At 40.1% G+C, this 19,218-nt stretch overlaps 1 protein-coding gene across 1 annotated transcript in view; it reads right to left on the bottom strand.

Moving 5' to 3' along the window:
* Window positions 1-19,218, bottom strand: part of LOC134098320 (adhesion G protein-coupled receptor F5-like) — a 34,221-nt gene that overhangs the window by 3,582 nt on the left and 11,421 nt on the right. Inside the window, exons 6-16 of the mRNA XM_062551350.1 lie at window positions 11,343-11,645; window positions 8,343-8,446; window positions 7,395-7,459; window positions 6,793-6,932; window positions 5,599-5,790; window positions 5,012-5,212; window positions 4,248-4,385; window positions 3,671-3,855; window positions 1,986-2,156; window positions 440-1,819; window positions 280-321 (exon numbers count right to left, since the gene is read on the bottom strand). Coding sequence (XP_062407334.1) covers window positions 280-321; window positions 440-1,819; window positions 1,986-2,156; window positions 3,671-3,855; window positions 4,248-4,385; window positions 5,012-5,212; window positions 5,599-5,790; window positions 6,793-6,932; window positions 7,395-7,459; window positions 8,343-8,446; window positions 11,343-11,645 — 2,921 coding nt within the window. The remainder of the gene's footprint in view (window positions 1-279; window positions 322-439; window positions 1,820-1,985; window positions 2,157-3,670; window positions 3,856-4,247; window positions 4,386-5,011; window positions 5,213-5,598; window positions 5,791-6,792; window positions 6,933-7,394; window positions 7,460-8,342; window positions 8,447-11,342; window positions 11,646-19,218) is intronic.

Here is a 19,218-nt window from a genome sequence, read left to right as displayed (position 1 = left end):
ATCATCCGGCATGTCCAGCCGCCAAATACTACAGAAGAAGAAGAAGTATTCATGGGTTTCATCAGGTCCCTTTCCACAGGTGTATACAATCAAGCACCATGCAGTCTGCATCATAGACTGTATATATAGATCTATATATACAGTCTATGGTCTGCATTGATAATCAAGGTGCTTGATTGTATACACCTGTGGAAAGGGACCTGATGAAACCCATGAATACTTCTTCTTCATCACGTGAAAAGGGCTAATTGCCCCATAGAGTTTAGGGGAAAAGCAGACCTTTTTGTCCAAGAGGATCCCAAACACCAAAATGAAGAAACCCTTTTCAACAGAAACATGAATGAAATTAGATTATTCAATGTACAGAAAAATGTTTAAAATGCTATTTCTTTCTTGTATATAATCAATTGACATAATGTATGCTAATGCAAATATTTACCTGTAAAGAGTTTAACAATGCAAAGACAACATGGAGCCCAAAGCTCTCTGGGCTGATCATGATGCCAATGCCAAATCCCCAGGTAATACCAAACAGTGGAGTTAATACGGCCACACATTTTGCGATGACCTTTAGGTTGTGTTTTTCATCACTTTGTGCAGTGTCTCCCACGCCTCTTCTCAGCATCTTAACCAGGACCACCATCATGACACACAAGTTGATGGCCACAATAACCAAGGCAGGGATCACAAAGGCCAGCAGGGCCTTGGTCTTTTCCCAGTTGAGCCAGCATACGCCACGTGAGGTGATGTAGCCATTATTTCCAGCTGTCGATGCCACAGTTACCACTGCCGTAATGAGAGGGCCGCCGTAGCCGACAAAGAAGCCGATTAGCATCATGGCCAACCTGGAGACGTTTGAGAAAACCCACACAATGCGGTACAGAAGCAGTAGAGCAGACATCAGCATCCAAAAGAACATAGCCAGGTAGAAGAAGTGGGCAAAAAACGTGGCTGCTGTACAGGGCCCCAAGGCTGCACCATTTTCATTCGACACGGCTGCTCCCACGATGAACCAGATGTCCGCAATCAGGAGGGACACAGCAATGTTAACGATGCAGACGTGTCGCATGTATGCTGTGTCATTAACTGTCATGACACGCCAAACTATCCCCTCAATTATTAGGGTGATTACCAAGCTGGCGATTGATATTCCAACTCCAACATATGTGATGATATCCAGGGCCATTTTAGCTTCAGGTGGTATATATGGTGACATGAGAACGGAGAAGGAAGTTGTGTGATTACACTCACACCTGACTGTAGAATTTTCATCGACCTTCAGCTCACATCCAAATGTATCCCATCCACCGCTATTGTTGAAAAGTTTGAAGTTCCAAAAGACACACAGTGGGTTTGCCAAGTCACTGTCGTTTTTCTTGAATGTTAGAGTAATGTTTTCAACTGTCTGACTTATATCGACCAAAAGAATATTGGCATTTATTGAATTTATGGAATCTGTGGAATTGATGGTATTGTCTTCTGAATTTCTGTTTGACATTATATTACTAAGGGTAAAAAATTCAATGATCGTAACGGAGGTGTTTGTCGAAGATCGTTCTGTTACAGTGAATGTAATTTCAGATGTGTTTGTTGTGAGCCCATTATTGGCTGTAGTCACCACAGATTTGCTCAAAGAAAGGCTTTCTGTCGAAATCTGATATGTGTCTTCTTCCGAGAGTCTACCTGACATTGTGTCCACAGCACCCAACATGTTGGAGCTGGCACCTCTACGAGTTTCATCATCAGAATCACTATTCAAGTTACTCCAGACATTATTTGCACTCGGGGAGACAATCACATTCACAGTGTCAAGGAAATTCTGTGAAAAGAGAGTTATTTAATGTTTGGTGTTAGGTGTTTGGTGGTGAATGACACCTACCCAGATCAATTTAACAATACAATAACAATAATAAGACTATCAATACATTGTTTGTGTGGGTGATTCTTGGTAAAAAAAACAAGTTTCACAATTCAAAACACCATACCTCCATAACCCTCTGGTCCAATCTGATTTCTCTAGAGGCTGCTGCAACATTGTCAAGTATGGCTACAATAGATGCAATAGTTGCTGGTGAAGTAACAATGTCATCATCATTATCCTGTGTGGTGTTACTGAGCTCCAAAAGAAATTCCGAAACATCCCCTCCATTTAGGTTCTATAGGGGAGACACATTCATGTAATGGAAAACAGGAATGTGATCAACTATAAGGCTAAAACATAATAAATAAATAAATGAATAAATAAAAAAAAAAGATTTCACAATGGGCTTTTGTTTCGCCTCTTTGTTGTATCATAAAAACTAATTTTCACAAATATAAGACCCATGTATTGACTTAAATAACTTCACTTTGAAATATTCCACAAATATTCCACAACAACCGTTCCATTATAACACACATTAGTTTAGCATTACCCATGTCATTTATGAAATAAGTTCCCTATCACCGTCTAATGAGCATCAATTTGAATACATACTGTATATACAGTGCCCTTCAAAAGTATTGGAACACATGCTTAAAGTTAAATGTAAAATCATCTTTAGGAAATTTATCTTAATGCCTTAAATGAAAAAATGAGGAAATATTCAACCTTTAAGGACATGTTTGATGCTCATTAAGCTCAATGCAAATCAAACCAGCAAATAGGCTAACTGAACAAAACCGAACAAAACACCATGCCAATCTCTAGGTATGGTGAAGGGTGTGTGATGATGATGTGGGGCTATTTTAGTTCCAAAGGTCAAAGGAACTTAATCAGGATGCATAGTATCTTGAATCCATGAAATTAGTGGCCTTTAAAAAAAAAAAAAATGTTAACCGTATGTGTTAAATTCCCATAGGGTTACTGTACATGGGGGTGCCAATATTTTTGACCCCAGTATTTTGGGAAGAACATTTATTTATTTATGATACATTATTCATTCACAAAGAAAATTGGTGTCCTTAAAGGTTGGATTTTTCTTCACTTTATTACTTAAGCCATTAAAGTCAATTTCCAAAAGATGATTTTATACTCCTCTTTTTAGTCAACTTTAGCATGGGTGCCAACAATTTCAGCCATGACTGTAACTAAGTATTTCTTTAAATCTAGTAACGCAATTACAATTACTGAATTTTGAATGAGTTAGTTACTTTAGATTACTCTCTTTTGTGAAAAATGAACGCTTGCAGACAAGAAGTCAAGATAGGCTTACTTTAGCTGCTTCTGATCTGACGTCGCAGGGTGGCGCAATGATATACCGATCAAATCAGTCAATGAGCATTGAAAGACCCCAGCCCTACAAATGCTGAAGGCGCCACTTCATGCAAACAACCAAAGCTAGACTTTACACGGACTACAGTGCAGCCGATAAGCCGGGCAGAGTTGAATAAATTGATTGTTGACTATTTAGTACTGTTCATATTTACATTTAAAAAGCAGACTTAAAAGTTACCTTCCCTAGTAACTAATTACTTTTGATATACAGTAACTGGTCAAGTAATTCAATTACTTTTAAAAGAAGTAACTAGTACTGTAACTGTAACTGATTACCAATTTTCAGTAACTTGCCCAACACTGATCTAGGCAATACAGCAAACGGGCTTAAAGTGTAAAATACCAAACTATTCCTTTAAGTAGGCTAGTGCCTTAAAATAACAGGAGGATCTAGACAGTTAAACAGAACATTACCTCTGATTCTTCTTTCAAGTTTTGGATTTCTTCTAAGACACAATTGTCTTGCTTGAGGACCCATACACTCTCCTCACACCTGTACAGTATTTCACCGACTTTCCCTTCACCACAGCGACTTATTGTCTCATCCCCTTCGGCTCCTTCTCCCTTGTCCTCATCCGCTTTACAAGATACTATAACAACTGACAAAGATAATAGTTCCAATCAGGACACATGTATGAGTGTGTTATGTGAAGTTAGGCTGAGTACTGTATGTGACACTGTGTAGACACAGTGGCAATATGAAAATAAAATATGACTCTAATCGGGCTTGAATCTGAGCTGAACTATCCGCAAACACACAGACTGATAATTGTTGCATCTTTTGAACTCCGACAGTATTAGGTTTATCAAAGTCTCCAAATGTTTTTGATCTATTTTAGCTCAGGTTCCAACCAGGAACATGCATGTATATGGGAAAGTCACACCATCATCATATTATTGGACTTAATAATAAATATGTCACAATATTATATCAATGACACTGGGTGATTAAAAACAACATGAATGTGAAAGCTACTGGGAGGAAATATACCTTGACCCTCTTCACGAACATTCAGTGTAATAGCTTGTTCTCTGTTTTGGAGGACAAGTAGTTTACACTTAAATATCAGTGGTTTGCCACATTCCTCAAGCTTCGTAGTATATTCAGACTCACTACACCGTCTTTGTGCTGCAAAAAAGAGACAACATTATCGCTAAACTTCCTAAACAACCACATAAACAGTTGAATGTTTGTGAACAAATGCTAAATTAGTGTCCTTCAGCATTCAACTTTACAAAAGTATGCTGAATGTATTCCACAAAAAAACATTAAAGTGGACATAGAATGGATGAATCGAGTATTGTACTGTTCTCTGATGTTACAATAGTATATATTCAACTTTGAGTCATAAAAATTCAACTCAATTGCAATTTTACAAGTCCAATTAAAACCTTATATTTAGGCTGGGTATTGAAATCGTCTGTTTGACTAAATGGCGCCCTCTTTGGCAACCCCAATTGAACTTCAATGGCTTTGCGCTATTTAACATATTTGACATATTTGACATATTTTTAGTGGCTATTTTAAAGTACAAGATTTTTGTTTGAAGGAGGGCACGTACAACCATGCCTTATCTTCATGATAGCTCTTTGGTTATGTACAACCTCTCCTAATTCATCAAAACCAACATAAAAATTATTTCCATTCTATGTCACCTTTAAAGAATAGGCAGCAAGGACTACTTATATTAGAATGAAACTACGTATATTAGAGTGTATTAGAATTAAATACTGTAGAACAAAAGTGTTACAAACATGCATTTAGAACAGCTTCTTCTAAAGTCAGGATGACTTGGTATGAGTCTGGCACACAGCATTTCAGATTAACACTGGCTCCACAATCAACCAGCCTTTCGATAAAATTCCGCGTAATCACAGGATCTGGTTTGATTGTTACTTTGCTCCAATAAATAAGAGTTGGTTTTGAGGCTCTGGTATATCTGCACTCGTAACGACCTGTAAGAACAAAACAGACAAGCTTCAGAGATGTCCCATTGAACATAGCACAAGCATGACAATGTACCACATATTTTTACTTTACATTTACATTAATCCAATTAGCAGATGCTTTTATCCAAAGTGACTTATGTCAGTTATATTACAAGGGCGATTCTCCCAGGCCCAGAGCAACTCAGAGTTAAGTGCCTTTCTCAAGGGAACAGGAATTCACAGCTCCCAGGAAGCTGGGAATTTAACCCACAACTTTTCAGGCGCATGCTAGCCCAACTCCATGGCCACTATGCTACCACCACCCCAGTATTTACTACAAACTCATTCATATCTCCTCATATATCAATAACGGACAACAAACACATAGTAACAAGTAAAATAAAATGACTTACCCTCATCACCAAGGACAACCTTTTTTACTGTCAGTGTGCTGGATGACATTGCATATTTGAGTCCTGGGTTGAGTTTTTTCCTGCCAAATCTCCATTCTGGGCCACCTGTTGCTTCATTTGACTGGGGACAATTTAATGTCATGGATTCATCTCCTGAGTGAACTTGAACCCCTTTAATAAGATCCCCTGGAACTTTTGGAGAAAAATGGTAGTGTGTTCAACTTTAAAGAATAATCAAAATGAATGAATTATTCATTAATTAATTGTGTGTGTGTGTGTGTGTGTGTGTGTGTGTGTGTGTGCTTTCTGTGTGTGTCTATGTGTGGGGGTATGGGGGGAGGGGGGATTGGTGTGTGTGTGTGTGTGTGTGTGTGTGGAGGAGTAATTGATGTATATTAAATTCAAATTGTAAAGTATGTTGATCATTTAATGTTCACTAGTGCAGTGCCCCTACAAACAATGTTTTCCAAGACACTTGTTGCCATACGTTGATGCAGGTAGATCATGTTAAATTGGCGATGATGTAGAATAAGGCCCGTGCAGTTAGTAAAGCTTTTTACTCACTTTGCAAAGTAAAAAAGTGAAGGGGAAAGGCATTTGAGTAGCAGCTAATGGCAATATTAGACACATTACATGCCAGCGCATTTTTGCTGTTGTTGGTAAATGATAAAGCTAACCGCATGACCTTGGCCATGCCAGTGCTATTAACTAGAGAGTGATGTTTGAATGAATGTTATGCCCATAGCCGATGTCCAGATAGAGTCAAGAGCGGCTGTTTTAAATGCAAATTACAGAATGCTACTGACGTGTGTGTGTCGGCATATTGTTGCAAGATCAGCAACCTTTATATTAGGCGTTGCATGGTAAGTCCTTTGAATGGTCAGGGTTGTGCCACCGCAACATGTGATGCTTTGTGAGTCCATCCAATTAAGCCGGGAGGACCGGGAGTGACGTTAGGTGGCTATGTTACAGGTGAGTGACGGGGAGACACACAGACAGACGTTCCTTGCATTTATAGATAGATGTTTAGAGATCAGGCAACAGAACCGCTAGGGCGGTAGGCAACCGCGGTTGTTGATTTTAGGTTAGTCAGATGAGTGGTTCGAGAGTTATGTGTGGAACAGACAGACAGACAGAGTGACACACAGACAGATGTTCCTTGCATTAATAGATAGATGTTGGATGAATTCTTACCACTTTCAGAAACAAATTCAGTAACTTCATAACCTTCTTTTTGCAGTTCATCAGCCAGAGCATTATTTCGTTGATTTATCTTGGCCCAGTCGAGATTGCTAGTATGAGCAATGTTTATGTCAGCTATTATACTACCTTGCCTGTAAAAAAAGTTTCGGTAACACTTTACTTTACGGGTTCATTCATAACACATTCATAACAGCTGTCATGAACTGCACATGAAGAATTCATGACTGATTCATGAAGCATGACTCAACATTCATAACAACACTTTCATGAATGTGGAAGACAAAATGATAAAAACTTGTCAAAATAAAAGTCCAACAATCGAATGTGTTATGAACGAACCCGTCAAGTAAAGTGTTACCGGAAGACTTGATAGACTGCAAGCTGAATGACATGACCAACCCTCTCAAATAGTGATTTACAAATATTCTGGCATCCTAACAGCCGGAGCAATTAACAATCATGGAATAATGACCCTTAGTAACTACTAATAAACATTGTACAATACATATGGCATAATCAATGACATGTTTGCTCTGATAAATAAGAGCAGGGCTGTTTGAAGAAAGTACACAAGAACATAGCCACAACGTCACCTGAATCCTGTTACTGTTGCTTTTGTAAAACCAGGTACATTTTCATTTCCATAACTTATGCTTATCTGTATAAAAAATACAAAAAAATGCTGAATTGATACTTGTATTTATTCTGTTTTGGGCACCATGTATTTTGGAAATGCTTAGAAAATTGATTACAACACCTCCACATTTCTTGGCATCCCTGGTTAAATTGAGTAAAATGAGGTATAAAAAAAAAACTTTACCCTGCAGTCACACAGTCTACAAGAGACAGCGACAAAACGACAGGCTGCCGTTCATTTTCAATGGGAGTGAACGTTTGCCAGCGACAAGCTTGCCGCTGCCGCGAGCAAGGCGGGCCAAAATAGACAAGAGGGCTATTTTATGCAAATGTTGAGCGAAGCAACAAAGCGACTGCCAATCGGAGTGAAGGAAGCGTGACGTTTCTTGTTTGAAAGTAAAGTTGCAAATTTTATCCAAAATATTTTTGGCGGTGCTAACTAATCGAAGGCAGTATTTCTGTACTAACAAGTAAGTTCAGGGTTTGTTGCCTTATATTTTGCTACTTTTAGTGAGGAATATGAACTTTAAAATCCAAAAAGCCAGGTTTTGTAATCAAAAAATATATCTGAAGGTATGTACGAGCTATCGGTCAGCCACTTAGCACGTAGCAATCGTTAGCCGTCAAACACTCGCGAATCACCTCCCCACTCAACGCCACGTTGGTGGAGTTGTCGCTGTCTCTCGTAGCCTGTGTGACTGTAGGGTTAGTCACACCATAAAAGCAAGGAGGAAGCTAATCTATTCTAAAAGAGAAAAAAACTTTTATTACTTTTTAATTTTTTACTCAACTTTACCAGGGGTGGCAGGGGGCTCCGTCACATTGCTTTGTGTGAAAATATTTTGAATGAAGTATGTATACAGTACTGAAATATAAGGAAAATAAATAAACTAAATTATACTTACTGCGTTTTCTATAATTCCCGCCAAAGTTCTAAAGTCTCCACTTGTTGGATCATTTAAACTAGTTTCAAAGTTACCCCTCAATGTTAAGGTCATGCTTGCAGATTCTACAAAAACAGAAATGTACAGCTTTATATGATACTGAATTCAAAGCACTCAGAAATCAGTGTTCAGTCAAATGTTTGGTAGCATCCACGAATGATGCCGTGAACAAATGTACTATCTATCATATTTTCCCGACTATTAACCAAGGTTTATGAATTGATTTTGCTCAATTTCTTCAGTTATGAGGTTAACACTTGGAGGTCCGGGTCCTTTTCAGGCACTTTGAGGCAGTCAGCTATACCTTGAGATTTTTAAGTTTTTCATCTAACTAAAAACATCTATGCAAAAGTGGCACATATGGTTATATTCTAGAGGTCCTCCTCAATAATTATACAGTATGAGAGTAAAGTGGATGTAATGAAATTACTTTTTATTATAATTCAGTGTAAACACAACTATTTAAAAAATGATTTTCACATATCAGGTCAAAGGTCAAAAACACACTATAAATATATCGAGCTAAGGCTTTTGAAGTTTGAACCTTGAAGACAATGGTGTTGGCTCCATATAAGTAAAAAGAACATTAAAAAATGTCAGACTAAATGGGTCACTTAGTGAGTGTCTCTTTCAAATGCAAATTAAGGTGAATGGGCATTTTGAATGGGCCTGCAGCAGGTGAGAGGACTGCAATCCTGGGATTTTCTTTTATTGTTTTTACAAAGTGCCATTGATACATTCTCTTTTAAAACATATACTAGTTGATTAAAGGTTTCTAATGGTGTCACTTACTGTAGGTTTCTAGGACAAACCTTTGCAGAGATTGAGATGTGTGTTTGGAACAGTTTTTCAAATCCCCAGGGGGGGGATTTAGACTCCAGAGGGTTAATAGACAAGGGCATGGGAATGCATTTTTGTTCATTCTTCTTTATGATTAAAGCATAATCTGATTCTGGTTCATTGGGCTATTGGACACTGTCTTGCAGTTAATACACAACGTGAAAGATAAGGAATTACTGTATGTGACCTTCCACGGCGAAATCAGTCACAATGTCCACATTTTCAAAATCAAAGTTATTACGTTTTCAGGAAGGGGCATAATCGACCTTCAAAACGATACCTATATCTAATGAATTGAACGTCATATTACTGAAATATAAACATTCAAAGGAGTTGAGTTCATCCTGTCATGCCAATAGAAAAACGGAGAAATCTGCCTCTGAAGTTAACCGTCGGCTCAACACTCACGAACGCTTTGTAAGGTCGCCGCTATTACAAGATTTACGGTACTTGTATCAATGACACAGCACGCGGATGGCTTGGTGGTTATCAATGAGTGCATTTACCGTAAATATTAGAATAGAGCGGCAAAAAAGAGATGCCTCTAACTTCCTGCTTCCTCTAACTTTCTCACCTCAACAAACTCACGTTTTTAGACTACAAAAGGTCAGTTTTTCGGCGAAATGTATTCACGGCCGTACAGTGTAGACCTCCCACTGTTTCAAAACACTTACAAAAAAAAATCCACGGTTTTAGCATAAATAAATATATATACATTTATATACATAAATGGCCATTTTTCTCAGAAACGCCTGTTGCGACAAGCGACTGGTTTTGCCGTGGAACGTCACATATTGTCATACATTTACGGGCTGGCCAAGAATGTGGATAAAAGACAAGCTTGGCTAAATTAAAGTCAGAATAAGTGGCAATCCTCCCAAGTGGAGTCCTCCCAACAAAACAAAGTCATAGGGCTCAGGTGGCTTACTGCTTACTCTAGTTAAAGGAACACTTCACCGTTTTTTCATATAAAACTATGTTATTCCCTTAACTAAGACGAGTCACGTTTCATAGCACTTAGCTAGCCCAATGCATTCATTAGGATCTCAGAGATGAAGTGAGAAGCGACCAAACATGTTTTCCCTATTAAAATACAGTTACACGGGATAACTATATTGTGTGGCGCAGTAATATCCTCAATCTTGCACTTTCAGTTTCACTTTGGAGTGAGGATATAACACAGCGCTAACAGCGAGTTTTTGTATACGCAGAATGCTATATTGCGTGGAATTTACTAAGCTGTCACTTCATTACGTTAACAGCGGTCATCCCCGCCCGTTCCCGCCCCCTCTACAACGCTAAATTGCCAATCGCGAAAGTTCAAAGACGAGTCTAAGCTGAGAACGAATCTCATTGGCTGTGTTTCAAGGCTGTTTTCTCAAAACTAGTTATTTGCGGTTTTGAGTCATTTTCCGGTAGATACTTCTCAGCCTCTGTAGCACCTATCTACACCAAACTTTCCAGTTATACACTTAACAGTATTCTGAAGACATTTACAGAGGGATTTGTTAATACATCATTCCTGGCCTGATTTATGTGACATGTTAATCAAAAAAGCATGGCAAAAATCGTTTTTTTAAGGCTATGGACAGTATATTTGGATTTCCTAGGCAATGAAAGCAGATATCCTGAAATCCTTCTGTAATTTTATTGTAATCTTGTTTGTAAACAACATGAAAGAATAATTTTGCACCTGGCTTTATCATATGCCCAGATCTATCTACCGGAAATATATGCAAAATCATGCATATTTAATGAGATAATGCCTCATTTGCATAATTAAACATACACATTTCAAAAACTTGTAATACATTTTTTTCTCATACTTGTATAAGTAATCAACTGAGGAAGTTTCATGATGATACCTATTATTTAAAAATTTTACCCTATTCAACTGTAGTGTCTCGCCTTAAAGGTTAGATATATCCTAATTTTATCAATTAAGGCATTAAGGTCAATTTTCAAAAGATGATTTTATATTCCTCTTTTTAGTCAACTTTAGCATGGGGTGCCAACACTTTCAGCCATGACTGTATATGACAATTGTAGTCAAGCAAAATAATGGCACATTACTGGCAAGTATAAAACAGAAATCATAGCGCTGAACTTGCTGATACATACCTGGTGCAGCGGTGTTCGCTGCTATAGGAGCTGGTGCTGGTGCTGCTGTTGTGGGAGCTGGTGTTGGTGCTGCTGTTGTAGGAGCTGCTGTTGGTGCTGCTGTTGTAGGAGCTGCTGTTGGTGCTGCTGTTGTAGGAGCTGCTGTTGGTGCTGCTGTTGTAGGAGCTGCTGTTGGTGCTGCTGTTGTGGGAGCTGGTGCTGGTGCTGCTGTTGTAGGAGCTGCTGTTGTTGTGGGAGCTGGTGTTATTGAGGTTGTTGTAGGAGCTTGTGTTATTGAGGTTGTTGTAGGAGCTGGTGTTGTGACTGTAATGAGTTCAAAATGGTACTGTTCATGTAATGTAGAACACATAGTGCTTTCATACAACAGTTCTACTACCAACTAATTGAGTTTAACTGATTGGCTACCAGCCATTTTCAGTGCAGAGAGCCCCATACTCCCAAGTGTTTAATAGCATTCTGACTGATTATCCAAAACCCACACAACAGTGAGTTCTATGAATATGTAAACACCATAACTACCAAAAGAAAGAGTACTCTTCTTTCATCAGGACATTTTGTCCCCTTCTTTATTAATCGGCAATAGAATACAGGTAGCCTGGATACCAGTCTCTCTGACTACACAGAGAGTCTGGCCAAAACTGATTGGCAAACATGTATTTCCTGGTTAGTGGACACTTGTCTGAAGCAGGTGGACACAACAATAACGATAGGCTTGCAACTTAAACTTTATCGCTCTCAGAAATGCCTTCTGTTCGCTGGTTGGTTGGGTGTCCTGAAGCCAAAGTAAACGAGGGCGGATCAAGCTATTCCAGACGGAGTACTGTAGAGAAAAGGCATTGAGTGGAAGAAGGTAGACAGGCAGAGCCAGGCTAAATATAGGTTTGAAACTTTTTGTGAAAATAAATGTTTTTTTTGCTTTAGTGACACTACTTTGGGAGTATTTCAACCACGATTGTACTGTTATCGTCAGTCTCATCAAGACTCTGACAGTTGTTCGAGACTCTGAACAGGACAGTAGACTTAGCAAGCTAGCACATTGCAAAGTCTGTCAGTCTATGGCAATATCTGAACGTAAATGGATAATATTGTTGTGTTTTCCATTTTTTAACTTAAGAGATTATTTATTCACTGGACTGTATACAAACTAGATCCGCTGTGGTCGATCGGGGGTGTTAGACTAGTGGTTTATGTCTGCGGCTCTGCAGCCGGCTACTATTGTCTAAAGTGGCACAGGTCAGTTCGCCAGTACATTTAGTTATTTTTAGTGACAAACTCTGCCAGATCGTTCCCAGGCCCGCCCCATTGAAAAACGTAATTGACATCTATAGACAGTCAACGGTTGTATTTTTTTTTTAAAGATTATTTTTTTGGGCTTTTTATGCCTTTAATTGGACAGGACAGTAGAGAGTATGACAGGAAACAAGCAGGAGAGAGAGTGGGGGTGGGATCCGGAAAGGACCACGGTCGCCGGCGTGCGGTGCAGGTGCCCCAGCCAGTTGCGCCACGGCTGGGGCCGACAGTCAACAGTTGTATTTAACTGAACGTCTATAGACATCATTGGCTGCCAATGAGTTAAAAACCCCAATTTCTGTTTTATATCATTAGGGCCCAAGCACCGAGGTGCGGCTGCTGTAGCAGCGGCTGCAACGTAGGTGCAAGGCCCTATTGTTTTTGCTCAGATTATTAGAGCCCGAGCACCGAGGTGCAAGGCCCTGTTGTTTTTGCTCAGATTACATTTCTTCTGGGCCACGTTTTGCCTTTTTTCACCAACTTGGCATGCTCTAAAACTCTTGAAATTGGGCAGCTATGTGTGGAATTGGTAACGCTACTCAGCGACAGAGCTCTGGCCAAAGGTGTGGCTCAGGGACTCTATAGCGGCATCTAGCGCGTTGTCTGTTGTGGTTGACACATACATTCATGGAAATGGCCCAGATTTGGAAACACTTCTCCTAGACGGTTTATCGAAATCATGTCATATGAGCACTAAAATGATCTTGAGGGGTTGCTCAAAAGGAATTGCGAACAGATTTTTTTAATTTTCAAAGTATATTGAAATGGCAAAGGTTTGAATTATGGCGTCTTATTTAGAAACAGGAAGTTGGTGTTATAGGCAGAAAAAAGGTTATAAATTGGATGTAATTTGGCAGCTACATGTGGAATTGCTTTTGCTAGTCAGAGACAGAGCTTTGGCCTAAGGTGTGGCTTCGGGACTCTATAGCGCCACCTAGCAGCTCGTTGTCTCTTGTGGTTGACACAAACGTTCACGAAAATGAACCAAATTTGGTGGGTTGTGGGTTATTGCTACCGCTAGTCAAAGACAGAGCTCTGGCCTAGGGTGTGGCTTAGGGACTCTATAGCACCACCTAGCGCATTGTCTGTTGTCGCTGACACACACATTCATGAAAATGAAAAAAAAAATTGGTGGGCTTGTGTGTTATTGCTATCGGTAGTCAGAGACAGGGCTTAGGGACGCTATAGCGCCACCTAGCGCATTGTCTGTAGTGGTTGACACATACATTCACGAAAATGAACAAAATTTGGTGGGCTCGTGTGTTATTGTTATCGCTAGTCAGAGAAATAAGGTTAGGGGCTCTATAGCGCCAACTTGTGTGTTGTCTGTTGATGTTGACATATACATTCACGAAAATGAACCAAATTTGGTGGACTTGTGTGTTATTGCTGCCGCTAGTCAGAGACAGAGTTCTGGCCTAGGATGTGGATTAGCGCCACCTAGTTCGTTGTCTGTTGTTTGTTGACACATACATTCACGAAAATTGATCAAATTCACACGCACATGTTGCTTTGTTAAGATTCCGAAATGTCACAGGTCCGCACCGCAGGTGCTCGGGCCCACCATCGCCGCTTGCGGCTATATTTTATTTTGTTTTTTGATTGTTCCTCCTCTATCTGTGGAAATTGTTCCAATTAGGCTAGTTCGCATTTTTTATATATCAAGGTAAAAAGCATGTTTGGGTAGCTGGCCATAGTCTTAAAATGCAGAGACACAGTATCAGTTTTGTCCTAAGACTATCGATAAGTAAGAGGCACAGGCTAAAATCAACTGGTCAATGAGGAGGTGAATGGAGCAAACATTGTGGGATGTTAAGCAAAGCTGGATACGATAGTCAACGTCTAATGTAGAAAAGGGGTAAAAAAGTGTAAGCTGTTAATCATTTCCATTTGATTTTCCCAGACTTTGGTATAAAACACACTGTAGAGCATTCCTATACATTTATTATGACTGCCGCTTCGCTGCGCGGCGGTCCCTATAAATTTAGTCAGATTATTATTTTTGTGCATGACGTGCAAGTGGAGCAGACTTGAGTACCGGGTGCAGCTGTGATTGCTGTTATGGTAGTAGGAGCTGGTGTTGTTGGGCTTGTTGTAGTGGTAGGAGCTGTGGTTGTTGTAGTGGTAGGGGCTGGTGTTATTGTGGTTGTTGTAGGAGCTGGTGTTGTTGTAGGAGCTGGTGTTATTGTGGTTGTTGTAGGGGCTGGTGTTGTTGGGGTTGTTGTAGTGGTAGGAGCTGGGGTTGTTGGGGTTGTTGGGGTTGTTGTAGGAGCTGGTGTTATTGTGGTTGTTGTAGGGGCTGGTGTTGTTGGGGTTGTTGTAGTGGTAGGAGCTGGGGTTGTTGGGGTTGTTGTAGGAGCTGGTGTTATTGTGGTTGTTGTAGGAGCTGGTGTTGTTGGGGTTGTTGTGGGAGCTGGTGTTGTTGGGGTTATAGGAGCAGTGGGGTGTCCTACGAAGCAAGTTAGACAAATCTAGGTTATCTAGACATATCGAGGCTGCACAAAGCCTTGACTCGGGTATTAAGTTAAGTGATCCTACGACAGCAGGTATGTGATAAATTTGTCAAACTAGGCTTTCAGCTCAGATCTGTGCGCGTTCTCGTGGTTGGGGTGATTTTGACCAATCGGGAAACGTGGAGACGCACAAGACAGCCTAGGTTTAAAAACGATTACTTCCGCATTTATGAGCGGTAGCGAAATCTAGGGTCGTCTTTTTTAGTGTCTAACCTATAACATCAGAAAGTCGATGGTCATCAGATATTGTATGGCATGCATGTCCATAGTAGTGACATATTTGCACGCACAACATACTTAAAAGCGCCTTCGAGATTCAAAATGTTTGCAGAGGCGGGGCCGAACCTGTTCAAAGTATGACAGATTAGCACACGTGAGATAACTTCGTTGTTCAAGATAATGGATTGGTTAGAATTGGTCAGAGGGCGGTGATATTTCACGATTTGAGCTATAACTAAGCACATAACCCGCTCCCGAGCAGGTTTGGTTGCGAGCATAAGATACCATGGTGATACAGCGACGCTAAAACAAATCCACTTTCGTATGACAGCATACCCTGGTTTTGAGCGCAACAAACCTCGCTAAGCCACTAATCGAGCTTCGTAGGACACCCCACTGGTGTTGTTGGGGTTATGGGAGCTGGTGTTATTGTGGTTGTTGTGGGAGCTGGTGTTGTTGGGGTTGTTGTGGGAGCTGGTGTTGTTGGGCTTATGGGAGCTGGTGTTGTTGGGGTTATGGGAGCTGGTGTTATTGTGGTTGTTGTGGGAGCTGGTGTTGTTGAGGTTGTTGTAGGAGCTGGTGTTGTTGTTGTTGTAGTGGTGGGAGCTGGGGCCTGTACTACGAAGGGAGCTCAACCTACCCAGATGTAACCCAGGGTTACTTTGCTAAACCGGGGTTGACAAAACCTGGTTATCTTCATTGGTGTTAATCGGTACTACGACGCTGAGTAAGAAGTTGATTTGTTGAACTGGAGTTAACCTCATCGGAGTTGGTGCGCGTTCACATAAAATGGGCGGGTTGCAGCGCAAATCATCACTTTTAATGATGACGCGATCACGTTATTTTACGGATAAGCCATGCGCAATGATTATAAAAAGTTGCGAGGAATTAAAACCCACTTTACGATACATCAAATACGTCGGCAGCAAACAAAGCAAGACAAGGCTGTTGGCAACGCAGGCTATTGCAGATCGGATATATGAAAGTAAAGTTTTATTTCATGTTCCTTAAATAGCCTATGTGTTACGGAGGATTAATAGCTTGCGGAATGTCTGAAATGTGTTGGAATAAATACATTTTGAGTTCATAAGAGTCCTACAGATGCAAAACAATTCATGCCATGTATATTAATAACTATTAATAAAGGATAATTGAATGTTTAGCCCCATTGACTGATTTAGTGTATGCCTATCCTGTGAACATTTTAGATGCAACGGCAGTGCCGCTGGCAACAGGTGAAAATGAAACTCAAAAACATTCAGAAGGTTTATAGGCTTATTGTGGGGTGTGGTTAACCGCAAACCTCGGGTTAACCAAGATCATAACCTGCTCGGAGCAGGTTTGAAATGCAGCGTAAATTGCCATGGCAGCATACCTCGGTTAAAACCTATCCATCTTTCGTAGTACGGGTTAACCGGGAAGTTACACCACACGTGATCAACATACTCTCGAAGTTACCCAGCTAAGCCAGTAACCCCGCTTCGTAGTACAGGCCCCTGGTGTTGTTGAGGTTGCTGTAGGAGCTGGTGTTGTTGTGACTGTAATGAGTTCAAAATTGCACTGTTCATGTCATGTAGAACACTCATTGAATTACACTCGAGTGCCATATTGCTTTCATACAACAGTTCTACTACTAGTTAACTGATTTGAACTCATTGGCTGCTGGCCATTTTCAGTGCAGGGAGCCCCATACTCCCAAGTGTTAAAGGGATAGTTCGGGTTTTAAGACACAAAGTTATATGGGTTCCCTGTCAGCAACGTTGTGCATCCGCACTGACTTACCCCCCGACAGCGTCCTGTGAGCCGAGATCCAGCCGGTTTTTGATCGTTTTTGATGCTGAAGAAAGTAGTCCGGCAAGTTTCTGGGGTCACGAAAGTAAAGTGTTTTTCTTCTCAAAACCATATGCGTTGAATAGAGTGATATATTTGCACCACAAAAACGTTGTCCAGCTGTCAGTAGCGCGCAGTGATAGGAATCGAGAAAAATAGTGCCAAGATAACGAGGTTTGAATTTTTCCTGGACAACGTTTTTGTGGTGCAAATATATCACTCTTTTGAACACGTATGGTTTTGAGAAGAAAAACACTTTACTTTCGTGACCCCAGAAACTTGCCGGACTACTTTCTTCAGCATCAAAAACCGGCTGGATCTCGGCTCACAGGACGCTGTCGGGGGGTAAGTCATTGCTGATGCACAACGTTGCTGACAGGGAACCCATATAACTTCGTGTCTTAAAACCCGAACTATCCCTTTAAGTGTATAGCTTTCTGACTGATTATCCAAGACCCACACAACAGTGAGTTCTATGAATATGTAAACACCAAAACTACCAAAAGAAAGAGTACTCTTCTTTCATCAGGATCCTCTCTCACTCTGAGAACAAAATCTCAACTTCACAAGCATCTACATACACCAAACTTTTCAGTCTTATACCTAACCATGTTTAGAAGGTTTTTTCAGAGGGGTTTGTTGATATATTATTCTTGGCCTGATTTACATGACATTTTATTCCAAAAAAGATGGCGAAAATTGATTTTTTTAAAGGCTGGTGTAGTATTTTCTGATTTACTGAATAACTAAATGAGATATCCATAATTCCTTCTCTAAAATACTTTTAATCTCTTATGTCAACAAAATGAAAAGAAACTAATTTAAACTGGCTTTATCCAATGTTCAGATTTGATCTTTTTAAGTGTATGCAAATCAGCGCATATTTAATTACATCATACCTCATTTGCATATTCAAACATTACATTTCAGAAAACTTGTAATACATTTATTTGTCATATTGATCTAAGTAATCAACTGGTGAAGTTTCATAGTGATATCTGCTTGTTAATGTTTTTACCCTATTTACCTGTAGTATCCGCCTTATAGTCAACACATTGGACAAGAAAGGCTTAATATACGAAATTGCCCAAGGGATATCACCGGGCACCCTCTTAAATCTTAAAGAGGTACCCCTAGTCTACTAGATTCTGCAAAAAAACTTTAACCGACAAAACCAGGTCTGACCCCATAGCTGCCTGACTAAACTGACAACTATAGCCTATTCACGGAAATGCGGTCTGAATGAATCTAATGAATTAATCTAAAGGTTGCCTATCAAGTCTTTCAGGTTGAACTGAAGGCTATTTCCTTCTGATAGACCTACTGAAGGCTATTTTCTAAAACCATTTTCATTCATTTCAACAATGGTTTATTGAAACATCTTTTGATTCATTTCGCCAGTCATCACCTTCATTTACTGTAAATGATTAAATGAGATTAAAGGAGTCAACTATTGACAGATATGCGGTCTTGTAACCCCTTCTCTTAAATTGATCATTAAATGCATTAGCTAAGTCTTCGGGTTGAAACTTTCTGCCACCTGACCTGGTGGTTTTTTGGGTACATTGCCGTAGCCTCGAAAAAAGTCGGCTTGACAGCCTACTACGGGATCTCTGCGGGATTGCCGCGACAAAACGTGCATTCTCAACCCGTACCCACTGTAAGAGAGCACATCATTTTGCGGGTCAAATTGACTTTTGACTTTTTGTCTTTTGAGTGTTTGTCTGTGTTGTTTTTATTATTTGTTGATTTTTGTTTGATGTCTGTCTTTGTATGTCTTGTGTGCCACGGGTACGCTGGCTAGTTCGCCGCTCCGTACGGCATTATCTTTATGTAGCGATTTGTTATTTTTTAAATTTGTTTGTTTGTCTTGGTGTCATGTTTGGTGGGCACGCTGGTGACTACGCCGCTCCGTCTAGCCTCTGTTGTCTTATGTAGCCTACCCTATGTTTCTTGTTTGTCTGACTGTTTGTTTTACAGCACTTTGGTCAACTGTGGTTGTTTTTTAAAGTGCTATATAAATA

The sequence above is a fragment of the Sardina pilchardus genome, chromosome 12 (assembly GCF_963854185.1).
Source record: "Sardina pilchardus chromosome 12, fSarPil1.1, whole genome shotgun sequence".
Lineage (NCBI taxonomy): Eukaryota > Metazoa > Chordata > Actinopteri > Clupeiformes > Clupeidae > Sardina > Sardina pilchardus.
The sequence above is the reverse complement of the archived record's forward strand: the minus strand, read 5'-3'. Positions and strand labels throughout refer to the sequence as shown.